This window comes from Hyperolius riggenbachi, chromosome 6 (assembly GCF_040937935.1).
Source record: "Hyperolius riggenbachi isolate aHypRig1 chromosome 6, aHypRig1.pri, whole genome shotgun sequence".
NCBI lineage: Eukaryota > Metazoa > Chordata > Amphibia > Anura > Hyperoliidae > Hyperolius > Hyperolius riggenbachi.
In genome coordinates, this window is record NC_090651.1 from 253,262,340 (window position 1) to 253,287,991 (window position 25,652).

At 46.3% G+C, this 25,652-nt stretch overlaps 1 protein-coding gene across 4 annotated transcripts in view; it reads left to right on the forward strand.

Annotated features, from left to right (window-relative positions):
* SLC2A5 (solute carrier family 2 member 5) overlaps positions 1 to 25,652 on the forward strand; it is an 80,562-nt gene that overhangs the window by 41,355 nt on the left and 13,555 nt on the right. For all 4 annotated transcript variants that reach the window (XM_068240697.1, XM_068240699.1, XM_068240700.1 and 1 more), the window contains 4 exons: positions 11,697 to 11,884; positions 19,076 to 19,186; positions 21,075 to 21,176; positions 24,810 to 24,885. In XM_068240697.1, coding sequence (XP_068096798.1) covers positions 11,697 to 11,884; positions 19,076 to 19,186; positions 21,075 to 21,176; positions 24,810 to 24,885 — 477 coding nt within the window. The remainder of the gene's footprint in view (positions 1 to 11,696; positions 11,885 to 19,075; positions 19,187 to 21,074; positions 21,177 to 24,809; positions 24,886 to 25,652) is intronic.

Genomic DNA, 25,652 nt, shown 5'->3' on the forward strand with positions numbered 1-25,652 from the left:
TGAGAATTGTTCATATTCAGTTCTGTGCTGATTACTTTCAAGTCCTAGCAGCTCTAGTTCAGCATTAAGTATGGCTACCACCTGAGTTGTGATTGACCGGCCCAGTGATTTCTAGTTACGCCCCTGGGTACATCCTCTGATGCGCTTTCTTGACGATAGTGACCGTATTGTTATCCCATTTTAGGTTGTTTGAGATTGTGAACCCAAGAAACTTGAATGTATAAGAGCAGGGGCTAGAAATCACTGGGCCCCCCTGCGAAAATTTGGATGGCCCCCCCCATAGGTGCCAAATAATCGTAATGGGGCAGCGTTTCACTATAAATTAACTCTAATGGGGCAGCGTTTCACCATAAAATAATCGTAATGCACCAGAAATTAATCGTAAAGTGGGCAGCATTTCACCAAAAATTAATCGTAAAGTAGGCAGCATTTCACCATAAAATAATCGTAAAGTGGGCAGCGTTTCACCATAAAATAATCCTAAAGTGGGCAGCATTTCACCAGAAATTAATCGTAAAGTGGGCAGCATTTCACCATAAAATAATCGTAAAGTAGGCAGCATTTCACCATAACATAATTGTAAAGTGGGCAGCATTTCATCATAAAATAATCATAAAGTAGGCAGCAGTCAACCTTAAAATCGCAATGTGGGCAGCAGTCACCAGAAAATCGCAATGTGGGCAGCATTCACCAGAAAATCGTAATGTGGGCAGCAGTGACCAGAAAATAATCTTAAGTGGGCAGCAGTTACCAGAAAATCGCAATGTGGGCAGCAGTCACCAGAAAATCGCAATGTGGACAGCGTTCACCAAAAAATCGTACAGTGGGCAGCAGTCACCAGAAAATCGCAATTGGGCAGTGTTCACCAGAAAATCATACAGTGGGCAGCGTTCACCAGAAAATCATACAGTGGGCAACATTCACCAGAAAATCATACAGTGGGCAGCGTTCACTTAAAAAATCATACAGTGGGCAGCAGTCAACAGAAAATCGTACAGTGGGCAGCAGTCAACAGAAAATCGTACAGTGGGCAGCAGTCACCAGAAAATCGCAATGTGGGCAGCGTTCACCAGAAAATCGTACAGTGGGCAGCAGTCACCAGAAAATCATACAGTGGAAAGCAGTCACCAGAAAATCGCACAGTGGGCAGCGTTCACCAGAAAATCGTACAGTGGGCAGCGGTCACCAGAAAATCGTACAGTGGGCAGCAGTCACCAGAAAATTGCACACTGGGCAACAGTCACCAGAATAAAATCCACCTCTAAAAAAAGAAAAAAATAATACACTCACCTGGAAGAAGTCTCCTCTCCCGGCCTCTGGTGCGCAGATCCCCGACGATCCTCCTGAAGCATATCTCCCGCGCTGACAGGCAGAGTGCAGGGCTATGGCAAGATGGCGCCCGAAGCCCTGTACTGGAGACACAAATAGTCTCCAGTGCAGGGCTTCGGCAGCCATCTTGGCATAGCCCTGCTCTGCCTCCCGGGAGACTGCGGGCTGCATGGATTCGGGGAATGAACTGGCGCGGCATCTATTAAATGCTGTGGCCAGTTCAACACCTGGCTGGGGGGTCCCAGAATCGGGCGGGCAGCAGCAATCCCCCCGCACACGGCTGGCGGGCCCCCCTGCGGCTGATGGGGTCGCATCCCCGGTAGTTACACTTGTGTATAAGAGATATTCACAGAAATAAGGTCCACCAAAAACAACAGTTCACGATCAGGTGAAAATATAACATAATTACCAGTGCTATCCACCAAGTCAGATACTACTGTGGTAGCTCATCTGTACATTGATTGTGGATGAACTGCACCTGAAGCAACCATAAAACAGCAGTTTGCCTAACATTTTTAGTAAATGTAAGTAGGGACTTAAATTCACTTTTAGTCTTTACATTAATTAATTATTACAATTAATTTTAGTCCAAACCATAAAGTGTTATAGACCCAAGTAACAGTAAGTCCATCTGAAAATGGTGCTTGTGAATAATGGTGCACGGTGTTGCCGCTAATCCGTTTGACACTTATCGCTATTTAACGTTAAAGCCTTATTGTTATTTAGCGTTAAAACACAAAACCCTTTCTGTACCTATCCCTAACCCTAAACCCCCCCCCCCCTGGTGGTGCCTAACCCTAACCACTCCCCTGGTGGTGCCTAACCCTAACCACCCCCCTGGTGGTGCCTAACCCTAACCACCCCCCTGGTGGTGCCTAACCCTAACCACCCCCCTGGTGGTGCCTAACCCTAAATCTCCCCTGGTGGTGCCTAACCCTAACCTTGACAGTGTTACATTAAATCCATTCACTGTTTTGCAGTTAAATAACTTCTGCAGTTTGGCTTATTTAGAGCGCAATTGATAAATAACGTTACTGTGCACAATAAAGTCTGCTGTTTGGCATATGAATGGCACTATTGATAAATAACGTTACTGTGCACAATAAAGTCTGCTGTTTGGCATATGAACGGCGCTATTGATAAATAACGTTACTGTGTGCCATTTTCCTTTTTTTCCCCCTGTGCGCCATTTTTATACAGTACTAAGGATAAATAGTGATAACCTTATCTTTTTAATGCGGCGCCATTTTTATGCATAGGCGCTGTGCGCCATTATTCACTGATCCGGATTAGAAGAGAGCAGGCTGGCACTTGCAGATTCCAAAGCAATAAAACAGCTTTATTTACTCCGGCTGATACATTTAAAATATGCAGTTGTCATATACAAAGTCTTGCCTACCCTGTTGTTGATGGCTGTGGGGTGAGGTGGGGGGCAGTGGGGTCGCCTAATGACCGTTTCGCTCTGTGAGCGTCTTTAGAGGCTTCTGTAGAAGCCTCTGAAGCAGAGCCGGGCCGACACATAGGCTCACAAGGCTACGGCCTCTGGGCGCTTGTCAGTCCATTAAATCATGAGCGCCCTTCTGCCCACCGGCGCCCGCCCTGCAATTTACTGGCCGCGGGTGGCAGCGGCGAGAATTTGTCTCTGTACGCTCTCTCTCTGAGAGAGTGTACAGTTGCCATGGCCACAATAACGCTGCACCGCCCCCCGCTGGGCCCACTCTCAAGAGCCGATGCCAGGCATGATGTTATAATATCAAGCCAGCGTGCAGGTGCAGGCAGCTCACTCGTCTGCAGCTAACGCTTGGTGGCTTCGCGTGAGTCCCGCCCGCGGCCCGCCCCTTTACTTGTTGTTGTGGTGTCACTGGTGTGTGCTGGCTGTGGCTGAGTCCGCCCCCCTTCCTCATCAAGCCAGCGTGCAGGTGCAGGCAGCTCACTCGTAAGCCAATGCTTACTGTCTGTGGCTGACGCTTGGTGGCTCTCGCGTGAGTCCCGCTTGTTGTGGTGTGTGTGAGTCCGCCCCCCTTCCTCAGTCATCACGTCACGACGGTCACGTGACGTCAGTAACGTCCCTCGCAGGCGTCTTCTCTGACTCTGGCTGCCAGTAGTGTTGTGCGAACACCTAGATGTTCGGGTTCGAGAACGTTCGCCGAACATCGCCGCGATGTTCGGGTGTTCGCGCCGAACTCCGAACATAATGGAAGTCAATGGGGACCCGAACTTTCGTGCTTTGTAAAGCTTCCTTACATGCTACATACCCCAAATTAGCAGGGTATGTGCACCTTGGGAGTGGGTACAAGAGGGAAAAAATATTTGAAAAAGAGCTTATAGTTTTTGAGAAAATTGATTGTAAAGTTTCAAAGGAAAAACTGTTTTTTAAATGCGGAAAATGTCATGTTTCTTTGCACAGGTAACATGCTTTTTACCGCCATGCAGTCATAAATGTAATAAAGAGAAGAGGTTCCATAAACAGGGACCGGTAACGCTAACCCAGCAGCAGCAGCACACGTGATGGAACAGGAGGAGGCGCAGGAGGAGAAGGCCAAGCTTTGAGACACAACAACCCAGGCCTTGCATGAGGACAAGAAGCGTGCGGATAGCATGCTTTGTACCGCCATGCAGTCATAAATGTAATAAAGAGAAGAGGTTCCATAAACAGGGACCGGTAACGCTAACCCAGCAGCAGCAGCACACGTGATGGAACAGAAGGAGGCGCAGGAGGAGAAGGCCACGCTTTGAGACACAACAACCCAGGCCTTGCATGAGGACAAAAAGCGTGCGGATATAGCAATGCTTTTTGCCGCCATGCAGTCATAAGTGTAATACAGATGAGAGGTTCCATAAACAGGGACCGGCAACGCTAACCCAGCAGCAGCAGCAGCACACGTGATGGAACAGGAGCAGGCGCAGGATCAGAAGGCCATGCTTTTTGAGACACAACAACCCAGGCCTTGCATGAGGACAAAAAGCGTGCGGATATAGCAGCAATGCTTTTTGCCGCCATGCAGTCATAAATGTAATACAGATGAGAGGTTCAATAAACAGGGACCGGAAACGCTAAACCATCCCAGATGTTCATTGGTCATGTTACTTGGTTGGGGTCCTGGACTGTTGCGTAGTCGTTTCCAATCCAGGATTGATTCATTTTAATTTGAGTCAGACAGTCTGCATTTTCTGTGGAGAGGCGGATACGCCGATCTGTGACGATGCCTCCGGCAGCACTGAAACAGCGTTCCGACATAACGCTGGCTGCCGGGCAAGCCAGCACCTCTATTGCGTACATTGCCAGTTCGTGCCAGGTGTCTAGCTTCGATACCCAATATTTGAAGGGTGCAGATGGATTGTTAGACACAGCTACGCCATCTGACATGTAGTCCTTGACCATCTTCTCCAGGCGATCGGTGTTGGAGGTGGATCTGCACGCTTGCTGTTCTGTGGGCTGCTGCTGCATGGGTGTCAGAAAATTTTCCCACTCCAAGGACACTGCCGATACCATTCCCTTTTGGGCACTAGCTGCGGCTTGTGTTGTTTGCTGCCCTCCTGGTCGTCCTGGGTTTGCGGAAGTCAGTCTGTCGGCGTACAACTGGCTAGAGGAGGGGGAGGATGTCAATCTCCTCTCTAAAGTCTCCACAAGGGCCTGCTGGTATTCTTCCATTTTGACCTGTCTGACTCTTTCTTCAAGCAGTTTTGGAACATTGTGTTTGTACCGTGGATCTAGAAGGGTATAAACCCAGTAATTGGTGTTGTCCAGAATGCGCACAATGCATGGGTCGCGTTCAATGCAGTCTAGCATGAATTGAGCCATGTGTGCCAGAGACCTACCAGAATCCTCATCATCCTCTTGTGAGCGTTGTGATAGTTGTTGTGATGCATCATAGTCGTCACCTTCTTTCTGGTCTGCTTCTGCTGACCATTCGCGCTGAATTGTGGAAGTCCAACGTGCACCGCTCTGGCCCTCGTCAGTGGTGGCAGGAAATTCCTGCTCCAACTCCAGCTGTTCCTCCTCCTCTTCTTCGTCATAGCTGCTGGGGCCAGCGTTTCCTGAGGCGGATGGCCTGATGTTGGTACTATCACGCTGATCGTTTTCTCCTTCAGATTCCCCCAGTTGCATCATGACAGCTGTTTCCTTGATTTTCAACATTGACCTCTTCAGTAAACACAGCAGTGGTAATGCTGACTGAAGAGTTGTCACTGCTCACAAGCAACGTGGATTGCTCAAAATTTTGGAGGACTTGGCAGAGGTCCAACATGTTGGCCCAATCGGATCCACAGAAGCTTGGCAGCTGGCCGGATGCGCCTCGGTACTGCGCCGTCATGTACTGGACCACTGCACTCTTCTGCTCGCAAAAGCGGGCTAGCATGTGCAGCGTAGAATTCCAGCGCGTAGTGACATCACACAGCAAGCGATGGTGGGGGAGATTGAAGCGCTCCTGCATCTTGGCGAGTGCCCCCGAAGCAGTACTGGAATTTCTGCAATGTTTGGCCACTCGTCGCACCTTCAACAGAAGATCGGCCACGCCTGGGTATGTCCTCAGGAACCGCTGAACTACTAGGTTCATCATGTGCGCCAGGCAAGGGATGTGTGTCAGCTTAGCCAACCTTAAAGCTGTTTGTCTCCACCACTCGATATGGCAGCATTTCGCAGGCCAAAAGCTTGGCTATGCTGGCTGTTACTGCCACGGCCCGGGGGTCATTTGCTGGCAATTTCCTCTTGCGCTCAAACATCTCCGAGACAGACAACTGAACCGTAGGGCTGCACACTGAAGGGCTGTTGGTTGTTGTGTTTGATGAAGACTGGGAGACCTCAAGAGCACTACTCCGGAAAGTGACAGTGTCAGCGTCGTCTGATGTTTGTGAATGTTGTGAACCACGCAATGACTGGGCTATTGCTGCTGCTGAGGCGGGTCTGGTGGTGAGTCTGGTGAACCCAAGGGAGGCAGTGTTGCTGGTACCCTGTCCTGTCGAGTTTGCCCACAGAGTGGGATGTTTGAATAGCATGTGGCGGCTCATGCTGGTGGTGGAGAGGTTGTTAATACTTTTCCCCCTGCTCAGGCGGGTCTTGCACACCTTGCAAATCGCCATGGTAACATCCTCAGTGCAGTCTTCAAAGAAAGCCCAGACTTTGGAGCACCTGCCTTGCTGGCAATTTCTGTTTGCGCCTCTTTTGCCTCTCACTTGAACTTCCACGCTTGTGGTGCCTGAAATTGCGCGCCGCCTACCTTGTGGCACAAGGCAAACTCGTGCAGCAGTGGGTTCTTCAACAGACTCATCTGTGCTGCTGCTACGACGGCGATGTTCTCGTTCACAAACAAAATCTGGGTCTCTGTCCACATTGTCCATACCCTCCTCTTCCATCTCCTCAAACTCGTCATATGTCATTGTGGGGGGCCGCCGCCGTGGAGTAGAGCTCCCCAGAACAACCTCTGCGCAGCTCACTCCAACGTCGTCTTCCAGATCTTCTCGGCCGACCTCCTGCAATTGCAACCCCTCCTGCCCAACTTGCTCTGGGATTTGGGTTTCAAAGTCCTCGGACTCGCCTTGTTGTATTTCAGTGCCCGGTGCATTTCCCACAGTTAATGGTTGTGAATCCGGGCACAACATTTCTGGCTGTTCCTCCATTGACCTTTCAAAGGTGGAAGTTTGTTGGCCTGGGAATAGCTCCTGCGAATACCCCATTGTGTCCTGAGGCAATTCATCGGACTGGTTATCTGGCAGTTGTGTGCGTGGTGTCGCTGCCGGTTGTGTCAGCTTTGTGCCCACTGGCTCCTTGTAACTGGCTGAGGACTCGGACCTCATGCGTGATGTGCTGGTGCTGCTTAACCCACTGCTGGACGCTTGAGAGGTCATCCAAGTAATTATCTGGTCCTGTTCTTTTGGATCTGTGAGGGTTGTTGTCCTGGACAACATGGGCGGTATTGAGTGGGTTTTCTTGGGTGCTCCCCTGTGGCCTGTACGTGAACCGTCAGGGGAAACACCTCTTCCCTTGCCCCTCCCTCTTTCACCGGATTTCTTCCTCATTTCACTTATCCTTAAAGTACACGCTGATTGGCAGCAGTACAGTGGCAGTACAGAAATGCTATACAGTGGTGGGTGAGCGGTGTACCACTATTGCCAGCAGCGACACAGAGCACAATGCTATACAGTGGCGGGTGAGCGGTGTACTACTGTTCCCAGCAGACACAGAGTGGCAGTAAACACAATGCTATATAGTGTGGCTGAGCCGTGTACACACAGTGGCAGTAAACAATGCTATATAGTCTGGCTGAGCCGTGTACACAGAGTGGCAGTACACACAATGCTATATAGTCTGGCTGAGCGGTGTACACACAGTGGCAGTACACACAATGCTATATAGTCTGGCTGAGCGGTGTACACAGAGTGGCAGTACACACAATGCTATATAGTCTGGCTGAGCGGTGTACACAGAGTGGCAGTACACACAATGCTATATAGTCTGGCTGAGCGGTGTACACACAGTGGCAGTACACACAATGCTATATAGTCTGGCTGAGCGGTGTACACAGAGTGGCAGTACACACAATGCTATATAGTCTGGCTGAGCGGTGTACACAGAGTGGCAGTACACACAATGCTATATAGTCTGGCTGAGCGGTGTACACAGAGTGGCAGTAAACAATGCTATATAGTCTGGCTGAGCGGTGTACACAATGCTATATAGTCTGGCTGAGCGGTGTATACAGAGTGGCAGTAAACAATGCTATATAGTCTGGCTGAGCGGTGTACACAGAGTGGCAGTACACACAATGCTATATAGTCTGGCTGAGCGGTGTACACAGAGTGGCAGTACACACAATGCTATATAGTCTGGCTGAGCGGTGTACACAGAGTGGCAGTACACACAATGCTATATAGTCTGGCTGAGCCGTGTACACACAGTGGCAGTAAACAATGCTATATAGTCTGGCTGAGCGGTGTACACAGAGTGGCAGTAAACAATGCTATATAGTCTGGCTGAGCGGTGTACACAGAGTGGCAGTACACACAATGCTATATAGTCTGGCTGAGCCGTGTACACAGAGTGGCAGTACACACAATGCTATATAGTCTGGCTGAGCGGTGTACACAGAGTGGCAGTAAACAATGCTATATAGTCTGGCTGAGCGGTGTACACAGAGTGGCAGTACACACAATGCTATATAGTCTGGCTGAGCGGTGTACACAGAGTGGCAGTACACACAATGCTATATAGTCTGGCTGAGCGGTGTACACAGAGTGGCAGTAAACAATGCTATATAGTCTGGCTGAGCGGTGTACACAATGCTATATAGTCTGGCTGAGCGGTGTATACAGAGTGGCAGTAAACAATGCTATATAGTCTGGCTGAGCGGTGTACACAGAGTGGCAGTACACACAATGCTATATAGTCTGGCTGAGCGGTGTACACAGAGTGGCAGTACACACAATGCTATATAGTCTGGCTGAGCGGTGTACACACAGTGGCAGTACACACAATGCTATATAGTCTGGCTGAGCGGTGTACACAGAGTGGCAGTACACACAATGCTATATAGTCTGGCTGAGCGGTGTACAAAGAGTGGCAGTAAACAATGCTATATAGTCTGGCTGAGCGGTGTACACAATGCTATATAGTCTGGCTGAGCGGTGTACACAGAGTGGCAGTACACACAATGCTATATAGTCTGGCTGAGCGGTGTACACAGAGTGGCAGTACACACAATGCTATATAGTCTGGCTGAGCGGTGTACACAGAGTGGCAGTACACACAATGCTATATAGTCTGGCTGAGCGATGTACACAGAGTGGCAGTAAACAATGCTATATAGTCTGGCTGAGCGGTGTACACAATGCTATATAGTCTGGCTGAGCGGTGTATACAGAGTGGCAGTAAACAATGCTATATAGTCTGGCTGAGCGGTGTACACAGAGTGGCAGTACACACAATGCTATATAGTCTGGCTGAGCGGTGTACACAGAGTGGCAGTACACACAATGCTATATAGTCTGGCTGAGCGGTGTACACAGAGTGGCAGTACACACAATGCTATATAGTCTGGCTGAGCGGTGTACACACAGTGGCAGTACACACAATGCTATATAGTCTGGCTGAGCGGTGTACACAGAGTGGCATTAAACAATGATATAAATTCTGGCTGAGCGGTGTACACACAGTTGCAGTAAACAATGCTATATATAGCGTGGCTGAGCGAGGTACACAGTGGCACACACAATGCTATATAGTGTGGCTGAGCGAGCGGTGTACTACTGTTCCCAGCAGCGACACACAATGACTGGGGGGACCCTGGCTAGCGTGGCTGGAGCACGAACTACCCTGCCTGCCTACCCAAAGCTAAACCCACAGACAAATGGCGGAGATATGACGTGGTTCGGGTATTTATTTACCCGAACCACGTGACCGTTCGGCCAATCAGAGCGCGTTCGGGCCGAACCACGTGACCCGTTCGGCCAATCAGAGCGCGTTCGGGGTCCGAACCACGTGACCCGTTCGGCCAATCACAGCGCTAGCCGAACGTTCGGGGAACGTTCGGCCATGCGCTCTTAGTTCGGCCATGTGGCCGAACGGTTTGGCCGAGCACCATCAGGTGTTCGGCCGAACTCGAACATCACCCGAACAGGGTGATGTTCTGCAGAACCCGAACAGTGGCGAACACTGTTCGCCCAACACTAGCTGCCAGGGCTGGCTGCGTAGTGGGGAATGGACTGGCACCTGCGGCCATAATAATAATCAAGTAAGTTAGAGAGTCAGTGTGCAGTGAAGAGTCAGCTTCAGTGTCACATTTAGTAAGTGAGGAGGAATTGTATGATTCCTGACTGCCTGGTTATTATTTGTGCATAATTTATTGTTACATTCAACGGGGGAGGGGGGGGGGGGAGGGCACTTGGGCAGCCCAGCCTCTGTTGGTGGTGGACCTTGTCCCGGCCCTGCTCTGAAGACGCTCACGGAGCGACACGGTCGTTAGGCGACCCCACTGCCTCCCACCTCACCCCACGGCCATCAACAACAGGGTAGGCAAGACTTTGTATATGACAACTGCATATTTTAAATGTATCAGCCGGAGTAAATAAAGCTGTTTTATTGCTTTGGAATCTGCAAGTGCCAGCCTGCTCTCTTCTAATCTATGATTGCTACCTGTATATTTCCTGGCTTAAGCACGTATTATCTGATACACAACTACACAGACTGTTGCCTCTATACGTCTATTGTGCCATTGTTTACTAACAATGCTGACAATAGCGGGGAATCGAGCGGCTGATTAGGAGAGCCCGCGGGAACGAGCCGGGATCGATCTGCGCGCATGCGCGGACGAGCGGGGACGCGGCGGGGGTCGATCCGGCGGCTAATAGGCCACCGGATCGACCCATGTATGCCCACTTTAACAGTGATATACTGTACCCTTTAACATAGAAAATATACTTTTAAACTCTCACCTAGACTTTCAATTTAAAGAAAATTCATAGTTTTTCGAGAAACGTGTTTTATTAATGTATAACATTTTTCTCCAAAAACTCATCATTTTGAAATAAATTGTATACAATTTTATGAAATGTTACTAATAAACATTGGTTGTTTGAAAGTCAAACAAATCAGGGGAGATAGCTTGAGTAAAAGTATGAGAAATGATGTACTATATACAGTATTTATCCATTTCTTTATCTTACTTCAAAGAGATCACAATCCAATTATTCTACCATAGCCATACACACATACTAGTGGCAGGTAAGCCACACATATACTGTATTTATTAAAGCGCTTTGAATCCGCCAGGAGAAAAGCGCATTTGAAAAGTTATTTGTCTTGGCTTGTCTTGTCATATGTACTATACCAGGTTATAGGAGGAAGATAGAGCTCTTTTAACCACTGAAACCCAATGTATGTGAAGTATTTAAAGGGAACCTGAAGTGAGCGGAATATGGAGACTGACATATTTAGTTCTTTTTTTAACAATGCAAATTACCTCCCAGTCCTGCTTATCCTCTTCTGCCTCTAATACAAGCATGGAAGTGAAATGTTTCTGACTGAAATCTGACTGTTTAAGGTGTGTGATTCACACACTACTGCAGCCAAAAAGATCAGCAGGAATGTCAAGCAACTGGTATGGTTTAAATGGAAATAAATATGTCAGCCTCCATATGTCTCTCATTTCAGGTTCCCTTTAAAGTTATTCACAGCCAGAACCCGGAACTGTAATGAAAAAGTGCTAAGCACATGGGCACTTTAGGTGCAGGCCTAGTATCTGGGGACCAGCTTACCTACCAGTATGTTATCAGGATGAGGGAGGTATCCCAGAGAGAACAGCTTATTCTCCCATTTAACATGAGGTGTTTATTTGTTAATCTGAATCTCTAACACCCCTTATTTTTCCACAAAGCCTTGCAGCGCTTGAGAGGATGGGATGATGTGGACAATGAAATTAAGGAAATATATCAAGAGGACCAATCGGAGAAGGCAGAAGGCCGCCTATCAGTCAAGAACCTGTGCTCCTTCCGTCCACTACGCTGGCAACTCATCTGTATCATCGTCCTGAATATGGGGCAACAGCTGTCAGGAATCAATGCAGTGAGTGCAAACTAAACAGATTACCTTCTAGTCTTTGATGCCTGGGTTGTCTGGAATGGGGCTCTACTGCACTGTTTATTGTCGCCTGTTCAGAATGGTAATGATAGACCCATAACAGTCAACATTTATCAAAATCCCATTATATATCTTTTGTTTTTATGCACCCTCCCCATCTGATACATGAATCAGGGGAGACCTTAGGCACGTGCCATCTGTGCATACACACAGAGCCACCATTCCCAGGAGGGGCCACCACATGCGCTCACCAAGGGATGACCTAGTCACTATGACTGCACACCTCACTGCCACTGCCAGTGTCTCAAGTCACTGCAGGACAGCAGGTCACAGTAACACCATGTCCATGTGCTGTGCCAGCACCTACGTGTTTCACTAGTAAAGGCACTGTCTGCAGTCAGTCACCAGGTGGTTCTCCCCATCAGCCCTGCCACCAGGAGCGTGGAGAATTGATGGCGCACGCTGACACAGTAGGGGCGGAGGCAAAGCACTGTGGAAAATCTCCGCAAAAGGTAAAAATTTGTGTCATGAGCACAAGGTGGCTATGCAGTGTCCACAAGGGATGTGGCTATTTACTGTGCATAAGATACCATATAGACATTGGCAGGCGAAGGAGAAACTCACTCCCAAACAGTTCTCTGCTGCTTTATAAAGCCTGCAGGCTGCTTATAAGCCAATGAGAAATGCACACATATAATACACCTAGCTTGCAGTGATTAATCAAGCAGAAGCTGAGCAAGTCAGCCAGTCAGTAGGAGAGGGCTTCAGTTGCATATAGACAATGGCTATATGACCAGCAGGGGGCACCAGCGTGCAGGATATTCCCTCTCATCTGCCCCCCTCCTAACTAAACTGCATGGGATACTACAATAAAATTAAAAACAATGGTGCATGAGCCAGCCTGGGGCCCCGGGAACTCTCACTGCCCGGGGCCCCAGAACCAGCATCTAACACCATATGTGAGCGCAGCCAAAACCTTGGAGCTGCCACCTCCAAGGCCTGTTTCCTACTGCTCTAAAACTTACCAAACACACAATTGGAGCAACTCACTCCCAAACAGTTCTCTGCTGCTTTATAAAGCCTGCAGGCTGCTTATAAGCCAATGAGAAATGCACACATATAATACACCTAGCTTGCAGTGATTAATCAAGCAGAAGCTGAGCAAGTCAGCCAGTCAGTAGGAGAGGGCTTCAGTTGCATATAGACAATGGCTATATGACCAGCAGGGGGCACCAGCGTGCAGGATATTCCCTCTCATCTGCCCCCCTCCTAACTAAACTGCATGGGATACTACAATAAAATTAAAAACAATGGTGCATGAGCCAGCCTGGGGCCCCGGGAACGCTGGTGCCCCCTGCTGGTCATATAGCCATTGTCTATATGCAACTGAAGCCCTCTCCTACTGACTGGCTGACTTGCTCAGCTTCTGCTTGATTAATCACTGCAAGCTAGGTGTATTATATGTGTGCATTTCTCATTGGCTTATAAGCAGCCTGCAGGTTTTATAAAGCAGCAGAGAACTGTTTGGGAGTGAGTTTCTCCAATTGTGTGTTTGGTAAGTTTTAGAGCAGTAGGAAACAGGCCTTGGAGGTGGCAGCTCCAAGGTTTTGGCTGCGCTCACATATGGTGTTAGATGCTGGTTCTGGGGCCCCGGGCAGTGAGAGTTCCCGGGGCCCCAGGCTGGCTCATGCACCATTGTTTTTAATTTTATTGTAGTATCCCATGCAGTTTAGTTAGGAGGGGGGCAGATGAGAGGGAATATCCTGCACGCTGGTGCCCCCTGCTGGTCATATAGCCATTGTCTATATGCAACTTGCTCAGCTTCTGCTTGATTAATCACTGCAAGCTAGGTGTATTATATGTGTGCATTTCTCATTGGCTTATAAGCAGCCTGCAGGCTTTATAAAGCAGCAGAGAACTGTTTGGGAGTGAGTTTCTCCAATTGTGTGTTTGGTAAGTTTTAGAGCAGTAGGAAACAGGCCTTGGAGGTGGCAGCTCCAAGGTTTTGGCTGCGCTCACATATGGTGTTAGATGCTGGTTCTGGGGCCCCGGGCAGTGAGAGTTCCCGGGGCCCCAGGCGTGCTCATGCACCATTGTTTTTAATTTTATTGGCAGGCGAAGGGACCACTAATTCTTTCTCTGCCAAAAGACACCATGAGCCTAGAGCCACCTGTGCATGAATGATATACACTGGCATAACAATAGGCTCTGCAGGCCCCCCCCCCCCCCCCCCGGGGCCCGCTTGGGGCCATTTTGGGGGGCTGGAGGGGTCGCAGCATGAGGGGAAAGCCATGCTGCACTTCGGCGGGGAGGGGGGACGGTCCCTTCTCCCTCACCTCGGGCTCTCCCCTCTGCGCTCCCCTCCAGCGTTGAATACATACCTTCCGTGCGCTCCAGCGTGGACGTTCCTCTCTCTAGCCTTTGACGCGACTTCCTGTTTATACAGGAAGTCGCATCAGACACTAGAGAGAGAGGAACATCCACGCTTTAGCGCACGGAAGGTATGTATCTGCAGCTGCCCCGCCGCCTGCATACACAAACTATTCAATGCTGGAGGGGAGCGCAGAAGGGAGAGCCCGAGCCCTCCCCGCCGCAGTGCAGCATGGCTTTCCCCTCATGCTGCGACTCCTCCAGCCTCCCAAAACGGCCCCAAGCGGGCCTCAGTATTTCTGCAGGGGGGCCCGCTCAGTATTTCTGCAGGGGGGCCTGGTGGGACCTTGTTACGCCCCTGATTATATGTTGGAATTGGTACATTTTTTAAAAATACCTCCATTTTTATTGCTTCTATAGTCCGGTGACTCATTATCCCCCAATAAGTTCTATGGGAGGACTCGGCATGTAGCATACAGGACCACTATCGCAAAAACTTTTAAAATTTAAAATGCTTGTATATACATATGCTGAGGCAACAGAAGTTAGTAAAGTGTAGCTTAACTGGGTGGGCAGCAGGGGTAGTGTAGGCTGACCAGGCGTCCTCTTTTGCCCGGACAGGTCCACTTTTTACGACCATTTGTCCATGCTGTCCTCCCGTCATTTGGAAATGTCTGGCGGTTGGGGGGAGTTGGGGGGGTTTGAAGGGTGAAGAGAGCTGAACACAGAGCAGAGGGAGCCCAGCTGCAGAAGAGCTGCTTTGTTCAGTGTGTGAGTCAGGAGCAGACTGGGAAGGGGGGCAATCTCCCCCCAGGCAGCCTTTCATTCAGTGATTTAGGGCAGGTCTGGTGTATTCAGGTTTGTTGTTGTAAGGTAATGTGAAACACTAGGCTAGCTGATAAAAGTGCAATTAGAGGGCAAGAAGCTTGTAAATATACACAGCATGATGCAGAGCTTGCCTGGAGGGTCCCTGGGCAAATATCTGTCTGGTCTCTCCCCATTGTTATAATGACTGCATGTGTGGATAAGGCCTTACAAAAGTTGAAAAGTTTTTGACAGTCCCTAGACTCCAGGAGGGCTGCTTTCTGACTTGTGTGAGAGACTGGCAGGGCACTTCATCACAAACACCTTTGTTAGCTTAAATTAACCCCAAAGTGTTCAGTTAAATCACTGAGATATCCAGCTTTTAGTATGGGCAAATGAATGGCAAAACGTTCAGTACAGCATGTATAACTTGTCTTTTCTCAGCAGTTACAGGTTTCGGTTGAACAGAAGACATGCAGCCATCCAGTTCAGCCAGAATACTAAATCATTGTGCTTAACTAGCATGGTTTTTACAGTCTTCTCTGGAGTTCTCACCATGATTGTCATTTGTCACCTGCCTGTGTGATTTTATTGCATTTTGTGGGGAAAACTTCTGCGAATCTGATTGCATTTTGTGGTCGGCCGGCCCTCCACCACCATGTGGTCTGGGAAAAAAAAACGGCCCTCCATACCTGCGAAGTTGGACAGCACACTGCTAAGGTCTTGTATATTTGGCCCCACCCATGACCACGCCCACATGCTGTTGTGATTGTCCTCTTTTTTGGAAATCAAAATATGGTCACCCTAGGGTAGTGTAGTGTACAGTGGCAAGACTGGAGTGATGGGGAGAGGAGCACGGTGACCGGATGTTTTTAGCGCTTCCCTGCACACTCTGTACCACTTTCTACTGCATAATCAAAATATAAGACGCACACCCAACCCCCCTTCCCCCAAGTTTTAAAGAAAAAGAAGTGCGTCTTATGTTCCAAAAAAAATATGGTACTGAGAATGGATGAGTCCAAAACCTGTCAGATTTTTACTAGCTATTATAAGCGACTGTAACATATTGGGCAGCACGGTGGCGTAGTGGTTAGCTCTCTCGCCTTGCAGCGCTGGGTCCCTGGTTCGCATCCCAGCCAGGGAACTATCTGCAAAGAGTTTGTATGTTGTCTCCGTGTCTGCGTGGGTTTCCTCCGGGCACTCCGGTTTCCTCCCACATTCCAAAAACATACGGATAAGTTAATTGGCTCCCACTAATATTGGCCCTAGACTACAGTACTTACACTACATAATATAAATATATGGCAATGGTAGGGATTAGATTGTGAGCTCCTTTGAGGGACAGTTAGTGACAAGACAATATATATATACACTGTACAGCGCTGCGTAATATGTCGGCGCTATATAAATACTAAATAATAATAATAATAATAATAGAAGAAAAGTAATTTATATTTGATTTTACTGTGGGAGAAATGTACTCTATTTGCACATGCATTTTACATTTTTCAGTGTCTCGTGATAATTGCCCTTTAGGCTCCTGACAGGTACAAGAGGGAACTTAATAGTGTGCAGAAGTGGAAAAGGCTGGTCTGCAGTCATATAAGCAAGGGCTCTCTGCAATATGTTCCAGTTGTTTTAGATGTGATGTATGGTTTTGGAAAAATAAACAGTGGAATTCTGCTGTAATGAAGCAACAGTGAATATTCAGAGAGGTTGCTTTACTAAAGGAAATGTGATGTAAGAAAAATTACGTTATACCGGTTGATTTATTAAAATTGGAGAACTGTGAAGGCGTAGAGACACTGGAGAAGGTATAGAAAGCGAAAGATGCCTTTTCTCAGATGGCAAAAGTGTGGGATCCTCATAGGCTGGCGTTAGACTTGTGTGGCGGAGATAAGTGTAGGTGTAGGTAGGAAGGTTAGTGTTAAGTACTGATACAGGGGGTTAGTGTTAGGCATACGTGTGTGTGTGTGTGGGGGGGGGGGTTAGTGTTAGGCATAGGTGGGGGGTAGTGTTAGGAATAGGTAGGGAAGGGTTAAAGTGAAAGGTTACAATAGGTGATGGTAGAAATCGGTACCATTACCAATATTCGACTATCGGATTCCTCCGGCCATAGTAGCATATTGGTAACATTACTGATATTCTATCATTAGACACATCCAACGCACAAAATGAAATTTCGGCTTTAATGTGCACCAAAATTTCCAAGCACTGTTATTACATGTCTGGCAGTACCAGATATTACCCGGATGTCACCTCACAGACGCGTATCTGGAGGGATGCAGGCATGGCAAGTGCCCCAGGCGACCTCCCTCTTCAATCATCAAGGGGGGCGCAATGCTGCTGACTGCATTCCTGAGTCTAAGGGAGTAACAACCATCCAGCAGCCTGCCCGTCTCAGCCTTTCATATATCTACATTACAAGCTATTGAGAGATGAGCTCCAATGTTTTCCCTTACTCTCTAAGACAGATCATGTCTCAGTCCCCTGAGATAGCAGCAGATGCTTCTGGTCTGTCTGGAGGTTACAAGGTCTCCCATCAATTCAGCTCTCTGTCATTCACACATTCCCCAGCCTTATCTCAGTGTGCTGTTTACTTACTTTTATTTATGACACTCTCTGCACTTTAACCATTATGCTGCTGGCATCTCTGTGGCCAGATTTAACAACCTCTCTCTTGTAAGTTGTACTGTATACCTCAGTTGTTAAAATGCATTATATTTGTAGCTCAGTACCTATCTACTGATATTTAATAGGTTGTCAGGCTTTTATTATGTGATAACCGTCACTGCAAATATGTCATTGCTTTCATTCATATGAGAGTGGTGGCTGCCATATTTATTTCCTTTTAAACAATACTGGTTGCATGGAAATCCTGCTGATCTTTCTGGTCAGTAGTGTCTACATCACACGCCTGAAACATGCATGCAGCTAATCTTGTCAGATGTGTCATAGACATTTGATCTGCTTGCTTGTTTAGGGTCTATGGCTAAGGCAGGGATCACACTTGTTTTTCAGTTTTCACCTTGGCCTTTTCTGCGCACATTTTCTGCACACCAAGTGTGTTTCTATGCAGAAAAATATGTGCGTTTTTTTCACAACAGTTAATGTAATTGATACAGAAAACTGACAAAATGTGCAGAATTATCATGCAGAATGTCCGTTTTTTTTTTCTGTGCAAGAAAAACACATTAAGTGTGAACTAGCCCTTTGATTAACATGAGTTTTTATTTTTTCTGTGCAGAAAATGCGTATTAAAACAGTCAAGTATGTTTCCTGCCTTAAAGGGGAACTGAAGAGAGAGGTATATGGAGGCTGCCATGTTTATGTCTTTTTAAGCAATACCAGTTGCCTGGCAGCCCTGCTGATCCTCTGCCCCTAATACTATTAGCCATAGCCCCTGAACAAGCATGCAGCAGTTCAGGTGTTTCAGACTTTAAAGTCAGATCTGACAAGACTAGCTGCATGCTTGTTTCTGGTGTTATTCAGATACCACTGCAGAGAAATAGACCAGCAGGATAGCCAGGCAACTGGTACTGATTAAAAGGAAATAAATATGGCAGCCTCCGTATACCTCTTACTTCAGTTCCCCTTTAAAGTGTTAGAGGCAGAGGATCAGAAGTATAGCCTAATTTATTTCATAGTGACCATTATATTCTAGTATCTGTGTGTGTGTATGTTCTGAATGCATGAAGAGGTTACCCTGTCCAAAAAGGTTAGACAGGATGCTGTTGATTGTAGGTGTGTGTGTGTGTGTGGGGGGGGGGGGGGGGGCGCAATTTTAGTATTTGCCATGGGCACTGTCTTGCCTAGATACGCCACTGTCACCTCATCATGCCAGATGTGTATGCAGATGAGGAGAGGGAAGCCGCTGTGGAGGAAACAGGCCTCTGCATTACACACTTATTGCAAAAAGTACAGCTGTGATTCAAAGACACTAATTGAGCACAGAGACATCCTCATTCTTTATCTGTTTGTCTGCCTTTTGTTTCCACTCAGGTGTATTACTATGCAGATAGCATATACAGAAATGCTGGTGTGGCAGAGGACACTGTTCAGTATGTGACAGTAGCAACAGGAGCAGTCAATGTCCTAATGACCCTCGGTGCGGTAAGTCCTGTCAATCCTATTTTCCATTAAAAAATAAAGATATTAAAGCAAGCCAATCTTATGTCTCATTCCAAGTATGACAGATGGCAGGTTTGCATCAGTCTGTTTAAGTGAAATGTTGGTAGTTTTGTTTATGTTTATTAACCTATTATCAACGCTCACAACTGTTCCTCTTTTGGAGGGACTGTCCCTCTTTGGGAACCAAATCCATCTGTCCCTCTTTCTTCCTTATTTGTCCCTCATTTAAGATTAAATATTTCTTACTTTCAGATGTTATTATGAAGTAAAACCAATGATGATAGAAAGGACCAGTGTGGCTTGAATGATTAAACTACATCTTTTGCTTATTAATTTTTTGTGGTATGTGTGACTAGGGGCATGTCCCTTTTTCTTTACTCAAAAAGTTGGGACGTATGCTATTATTATTAAATGTAACTGGTCACTGAAATGGGTTGGAAGGGTTTTCAGTATGGCAATGCAATAGCCTGTTCTAATCTAATCATTTTCCTTATATCTCACAATTCTATTTCAAAAACGTATGTACACATGGTCTTTATTAAGCTCTCACACTATCAGGGGCATTTAGACAATACTCCAGTGCTGAGCACAGGGGAGAACTGGATTCTCAGAATTACACAATGCAGAGGGGCCTTGAACTAAACCTTGCATGAGGTCCGCAAAAGGTTTTAGTATCCTGATAGCGATGCTGGTCGGACACGTAGGGCCTGATCCAATTTACAATTTCTCCTAAGTTTTCTCCTAGTAGATACTTTTTCATCTTCTGTTTAAAATAACCTTTGTACTCTGCAATCAAAAAAGTACAGTTGTACAGTTAGAGTGGTGGGAGGTCTACTTTGAGAGTAAGGCCTTGATGCTTGAGGGATGTAAAAGCGTGTATAATTTGGCTGGGGTGCAATTGGTAGGTGGGAGTAGAAGTATGTATAATGGAAGTAAGATCTATAATGTAAGTAGGTGGCTAGAAGGGCTCAACAAGGTGACGGAAACTTGTAGGAGGGGGTTCAGGTGTAATTGTCCTGTGAGAGTTAATGTTTGAATTTTAGTTTACTACGCGGTAAAGGTTGAAGCTCAGGATTCAACACTAAAAAGCAAGACAGGAGACCCTTTAAAGGCTGGGGGAGGGTATTAAGGGGACTAATAAAAAAAAAATGAATATGGGACCCCATCAGCTGCATAACTAAGGAGCTTGAGGCCCCTGTGCGAGTTTTACTTGGGGCCCCAAGCACTCTATTGATATGGAGCTCCAAAACCTATCAAGGACAGCTGCAGTATCCGAGATGTTTAATAAGAGTAAGGAAACAGTTTGTTAAGGATTACCACTATGTAATGCACATATAGAGGTGTTTATTACGAGCACAGCACCAAAGAAAATCTATCAAGATGGATGAAAGAAGGCCCCTAGCTGGACTCTCTTGTTCAGGGGTCCCGATGCGGTCGCAACCTCATTATCCCCTATTTGTTATGCCACTTGCCCCATGATACTGCATGTACCGTAGTTATGTTTCCTCTTTGGAAGCATAGGAATTGCATCTATGGCAATGCATTACATTTGGAGTAGCAGTAGGGTATTGTACCGTGTTAGCCATCAGTAAAAGCAAGAAGTTTTAAATCAGGATGATACCATTTATTGGCTAACTAAAAAGAATAAGAATAAGCAAGCTTTTGGCCTTGCAGCCTTCGTTGGGCTTAAATCCATTTTTTGAATAAATAAAGGATAGCCCGACGAAGGCTGCAAGGCCGAAAGTTTGCTTATTCTTATTCTTTTTAGTCAGCTAATAAATTGTATCATCCTGATTTAAAACTTCTAGCTTTAACATTTGGAATGTAATGGATATTATAGCTCATCTCTGGTATCTTTCTTTTCCTTCAGGTCTTTATTGTCGACTGGTGGGGAAGACGACTGTTGCTGCTCTTAGGATTTGGAACGTGTTGCACTGCTTGCATTGTGTTAACCATTGCGCTTGTTTATCAGGTGGGATCAGTGCAGCATTTCTGATAACTATCACATTTCATTTCTGAATAAACTTTTACATTATAATTTGAAAACACGATGATACAATGCAGAAATTGCATTCCACAAGTTTTAGGACACAGTTCATTAGGCAATAAGCACGGTATAGTGAAGCCTTCTGAAAGCTATGCTTTATTTATTAAAAAAACGGCAAAAAGAATAAGACTATGCTAAGGGCCTTATCATTAGAGATCAGCAACGATAGTCAATTCTGTTTCAGAACATTTTATATAAAATTTGACATTGATTATCAGAAAAAGTAAAATCAAAGTATATTGAAGTTAACACGTAGATTTAAAGTTGGAGCTATTTTTTATATTTCAAGGTAGTTCAAGTGGTGTGGAAAGTGGCCCAGATAGTTGCAGAAGTACCTTGACCATGTGATGAACCTGGTTTGATGGCACAAAAAGGGCATTATTTTGAAACAAAATGGGCGAAATGTGTTGTCATAAGGGCACTGCTAAGACAACAAAGGGAACTGCATGCAATATTGACACATACTCACGTGACCTTATGGACAAAGCAGTCATTTAAAAACTTACTTGAATTGGTCAGCCAAAACATTGTTGTCACAGAAAGATCTGCTTCAGACAACATAGTGAAGAAAGCCAGTAGTGACCCTCTATACTGGTTATTTCTTGGTCAAGGGGCAAACAAGCAAAATTAGCAGGGTATCAACTACTTCTTTTTTTCATTGTATGTGTACAAATACATTGTCACTTGCATCTTGCAATCATGATGCAGCCAGAAACTATAGCTTCTTATGCTTACACTTTGGATTAATGATGGTGACCATGCAGTAGTCACCTCTCTTCTAAATGATCCATACGAATCTCAAAGTATTTTTTATTTAGAACTGTGTCTAATTGTAGGTGGCTTGTCCTGAAGTTGCAAAGTGGCTGTCAAGAATAAACCACTCCCAAACTGTACTTCTCTTGTGGGAGTTATTGAAGAGAACGAACAGGCATTGTAAGTGGTTGTACCACTGAATGTCCCCAGTGGTTGTGTGATACACCTATGAGAGATTTCCAAAAAGAGGCAACTACATCTTCAGTGCCACGGGGCTATAGTCCTCTTTTGTCAGTACCGCCAAAAATATCCTCAAGCCTCTTTTTTTTTCCGGATGTTTTGGTAGAGGGTTGAGGGAGTGTACAACCCAAAAATAAATTAGTATTCCAATGAGATTGAGAGATTTCAGGAAGATAAGTAATCCTCTGATATATGGTTGTGTTTTACTTGTACTAAACCTTTTTCTAGTAGCAACCAAGTTCCTATCATCAAAGACTTCAATACACACACTATTTGACCAAAGAAGAAAGATTTATTAGGGTACAACAAGAACATAAAAACACAGCAATAGAACAATTCAGAGACAAGGTGCTCTGTTCCTGCAATGTGTTGGACCCAATCTCGCAGCTTAGGAGTCATATACATGAGTGCTCCTGCTATCACTCAAACTATTTTGGTCTTTATTTGCCAAATCATCTCTAGTTCCACCTTGTAACAAATGTTGGAGAGGCAGCTGCGGTGAACAGCGCTACCACCGCAGCTGCCTCCAGCTCCCTGCCTAGCAGTCTATCCGGGCCTCAGGCATCTAGCACGCTGAGGACGGGTCTGTCAGCAGCACATAGGGTTGCATTGTCGCGTGCGCGCGTGCACAGACAGGACCTTTATGCGGGGAGGAGGCGCGTCAGCTGACCGGCCGGTCGGCTGACGTCAGAGGAGACGCTCGTCGCTCCTCATTGGCTGATAGGAGGGGGCGTGCCGGAGGGGTCTCCTCTGCTTCATAAGCTTGGCTGAATCACTCGCAACTTGTCTGCTGTTGCGAATACTTGATGTTAGCGCTCAGACCTTAGATAGATCTGGTGTGCTTTGATCCGGGAGGAAACCAGGGATTTCACACAAGATAGGATTTGTTTGATAGCCTTAAAGTTATTCATTACTGTGTTATTATTTGTGCATGACTCTGGCTCATTCTGACTACTTTTCTGCTCAGTGATTCTGTACCTCTGCCCATCTGATCCTGCTGCCGACTCTGCCTGTTATATCTTTCTGTCTCTGCCTTCCGATTTTGTACTGCATCTGTCTGTCTGTTGCCAACCCGATCTGTCTGACTACTCTACTCTCACCAGAGGGCCCTTGACTCTGGTGAGGGGTGCTGTACTGTTAGTACCCACCAGCTCCTCTGGTGAGGTATAGCTAAACCTATCAGTACTACTGTTGCACCAATCACATATTGCTATTGTTGTCACATCAGCTTCTATATACCGGTATTATAGGTGATTATGCAGATCACCATATAATCAGGTATATATCTGCATTATAGGTGATACTGCAGATCACCTAATAATCAGAATTCTGTTCTTTGCTGACACAAATCGTTAAACACCTTCAGGCTTTCAAGCTCTGATACTTCTTTTGCTTTTTATACTGCTTCCTCATGCTGCTGTCACTTCCACATGCCACTACCACATCTATCACCAATACTTTCTTCTAGTCCTCATCTACTACCACTACGTATGGTTGATTGATCAGTACCTAGTTTCTCATTTTAATCTGGAAGGCCCGCGGCCTTTTTCTTTTTACCCTTCACAAACTTTTGGGGAATGTCATCTGGACCTGAGAGGGTTTTGCCCATACACTGTACAGATATTATTCTACATAATGCCAGCTACTAGGCTGTGCCATTCACTCTCCTGCCTAGGGAAGTAGATCTATCAACATCTGAGTTTGGTACTTTGAGCCCATTCTTGTGCTGCCCATGAGTAGTACCTCCATGCTTTATTTGAGTCCAGTCCTTTCCAGCCATTGGTCAGCCACCTCATCTATGTCTCATATGAAAAAAAAAGCTCAGAAAGGTCCTTGAATTTTGAATAAATCCTGTGCCAGTTACATGACCAATGTCTAAGCAAGAGGGAATAAAATGATACTGGAAAGATATTTATGTAAAATATGGACTAAACAATATCTGTAGAACCTTTGTTATATTTACCATCACAAAATATGCCAGCCTTCTACAAATGTGTAACTAAATAAAATATACCTGCCACTTTGTTAGTAACAGGGTCCTTTGAGTGCAGGTCATCTGGGCGCCGGGCAGTTCGGCGCAGGGCGAGTAGAATGTTGGCTCTCCCTGCTGCCACTAAACTCCGAGGCGGCATTAAATTCTACTACCCCTCCAAGTTGTTGCAACTTGGCGGGAGATGTAAGTAGTCTTTCAGCCGCCAAATTACCGATACGCAGGGTGCGCAGCAAAGCATTGCTACTATGACGGCGCCCAGCTACAGTGCACGGTCAGCGCCGCACGCCGAAATAACCTGCTCCTATAAGTCAAAGAGAACTCTACATTGGCCATATTCAGTTGGTACAGAGTGCAATAGAAGAAGTCTGTATGCAGAGTGTAGCTTAACACCTTCCTTACAAGAGCTGGTTAACGCATCCTTGGATGTAGGTGAAAGAAGAGCCTTTGAAAGACTGTTTTGCTGTAACAAACTTTATCTTTATAACAATAAGTGTAACAGTATATTTATTCATTCATGCAATGCTGTTACTCATCAGTTTTGTTTTTAAATGTTGATCCTAATTTACTTTCAGACCACCGTGAAATGGATGCCATACCTCAGCATAGCCTGCATCATTATCTATGTCATTGGGCATGCTATTGGACCAAGTAAGTTTGAAAAAACTGTACTCCAAATCTTGTAAGGTTCAAACTCTTGAGAGCTATTGTCCTTGCACTTTCCTATGCCTACTATACAGTCAGGGCTGGGTTGATGGTTCTTGGGTAACCAAGGGTAGATGATGCCACAAAATCTCCCTACCGCCTAAAGACACAGCACACACCAAACACCAATCCAATGGACATAGTCCACCTTTTCACTAGTGTCACCCAGGGCATGGAGAATAGATAGTATCAGCCAGTATTCAGAGGATTAATTAGTGTCTGCCAGGATACAGCTAGGTAAAAGCATCAGTGCTAGGGCAGTTGTCAGCAGGCAATGAAGGCTAAGGAGACTCCAGGACTTCACCACATGGGGATCCCTAGTATGCATCGGTCTATTTACTGTCCAGGGATTCCAGTTTACAACGCCCAGGTTGAGAAATACCTCAATGAACAAAGGACCAAACTTATTTTAGGGAAACTGCAGCTCAAGATTTGGCTCACAGAATCTTAAAATGGGAACAGCAGATACTGAGCATATTAAAAAAAAACAGGACTTGAAAAAACTTCAAGTGCTGATTGATGCCAGGAGTAGAGATGTCGCGAACCTCCGATTTTCGGTTCGCGAACCCCGTTCGCGATCCTTCCTGGAAGGTTTGGTTCGCGGAAAAGTTTGCGAACCGCAATAGACTTCAATGGGGATGCGAACTTTGAAAAATAGAAAAAATTATGCTGGCCACAAAAGTGATGGAAAACATGTTTCAAGGGGTCTAACA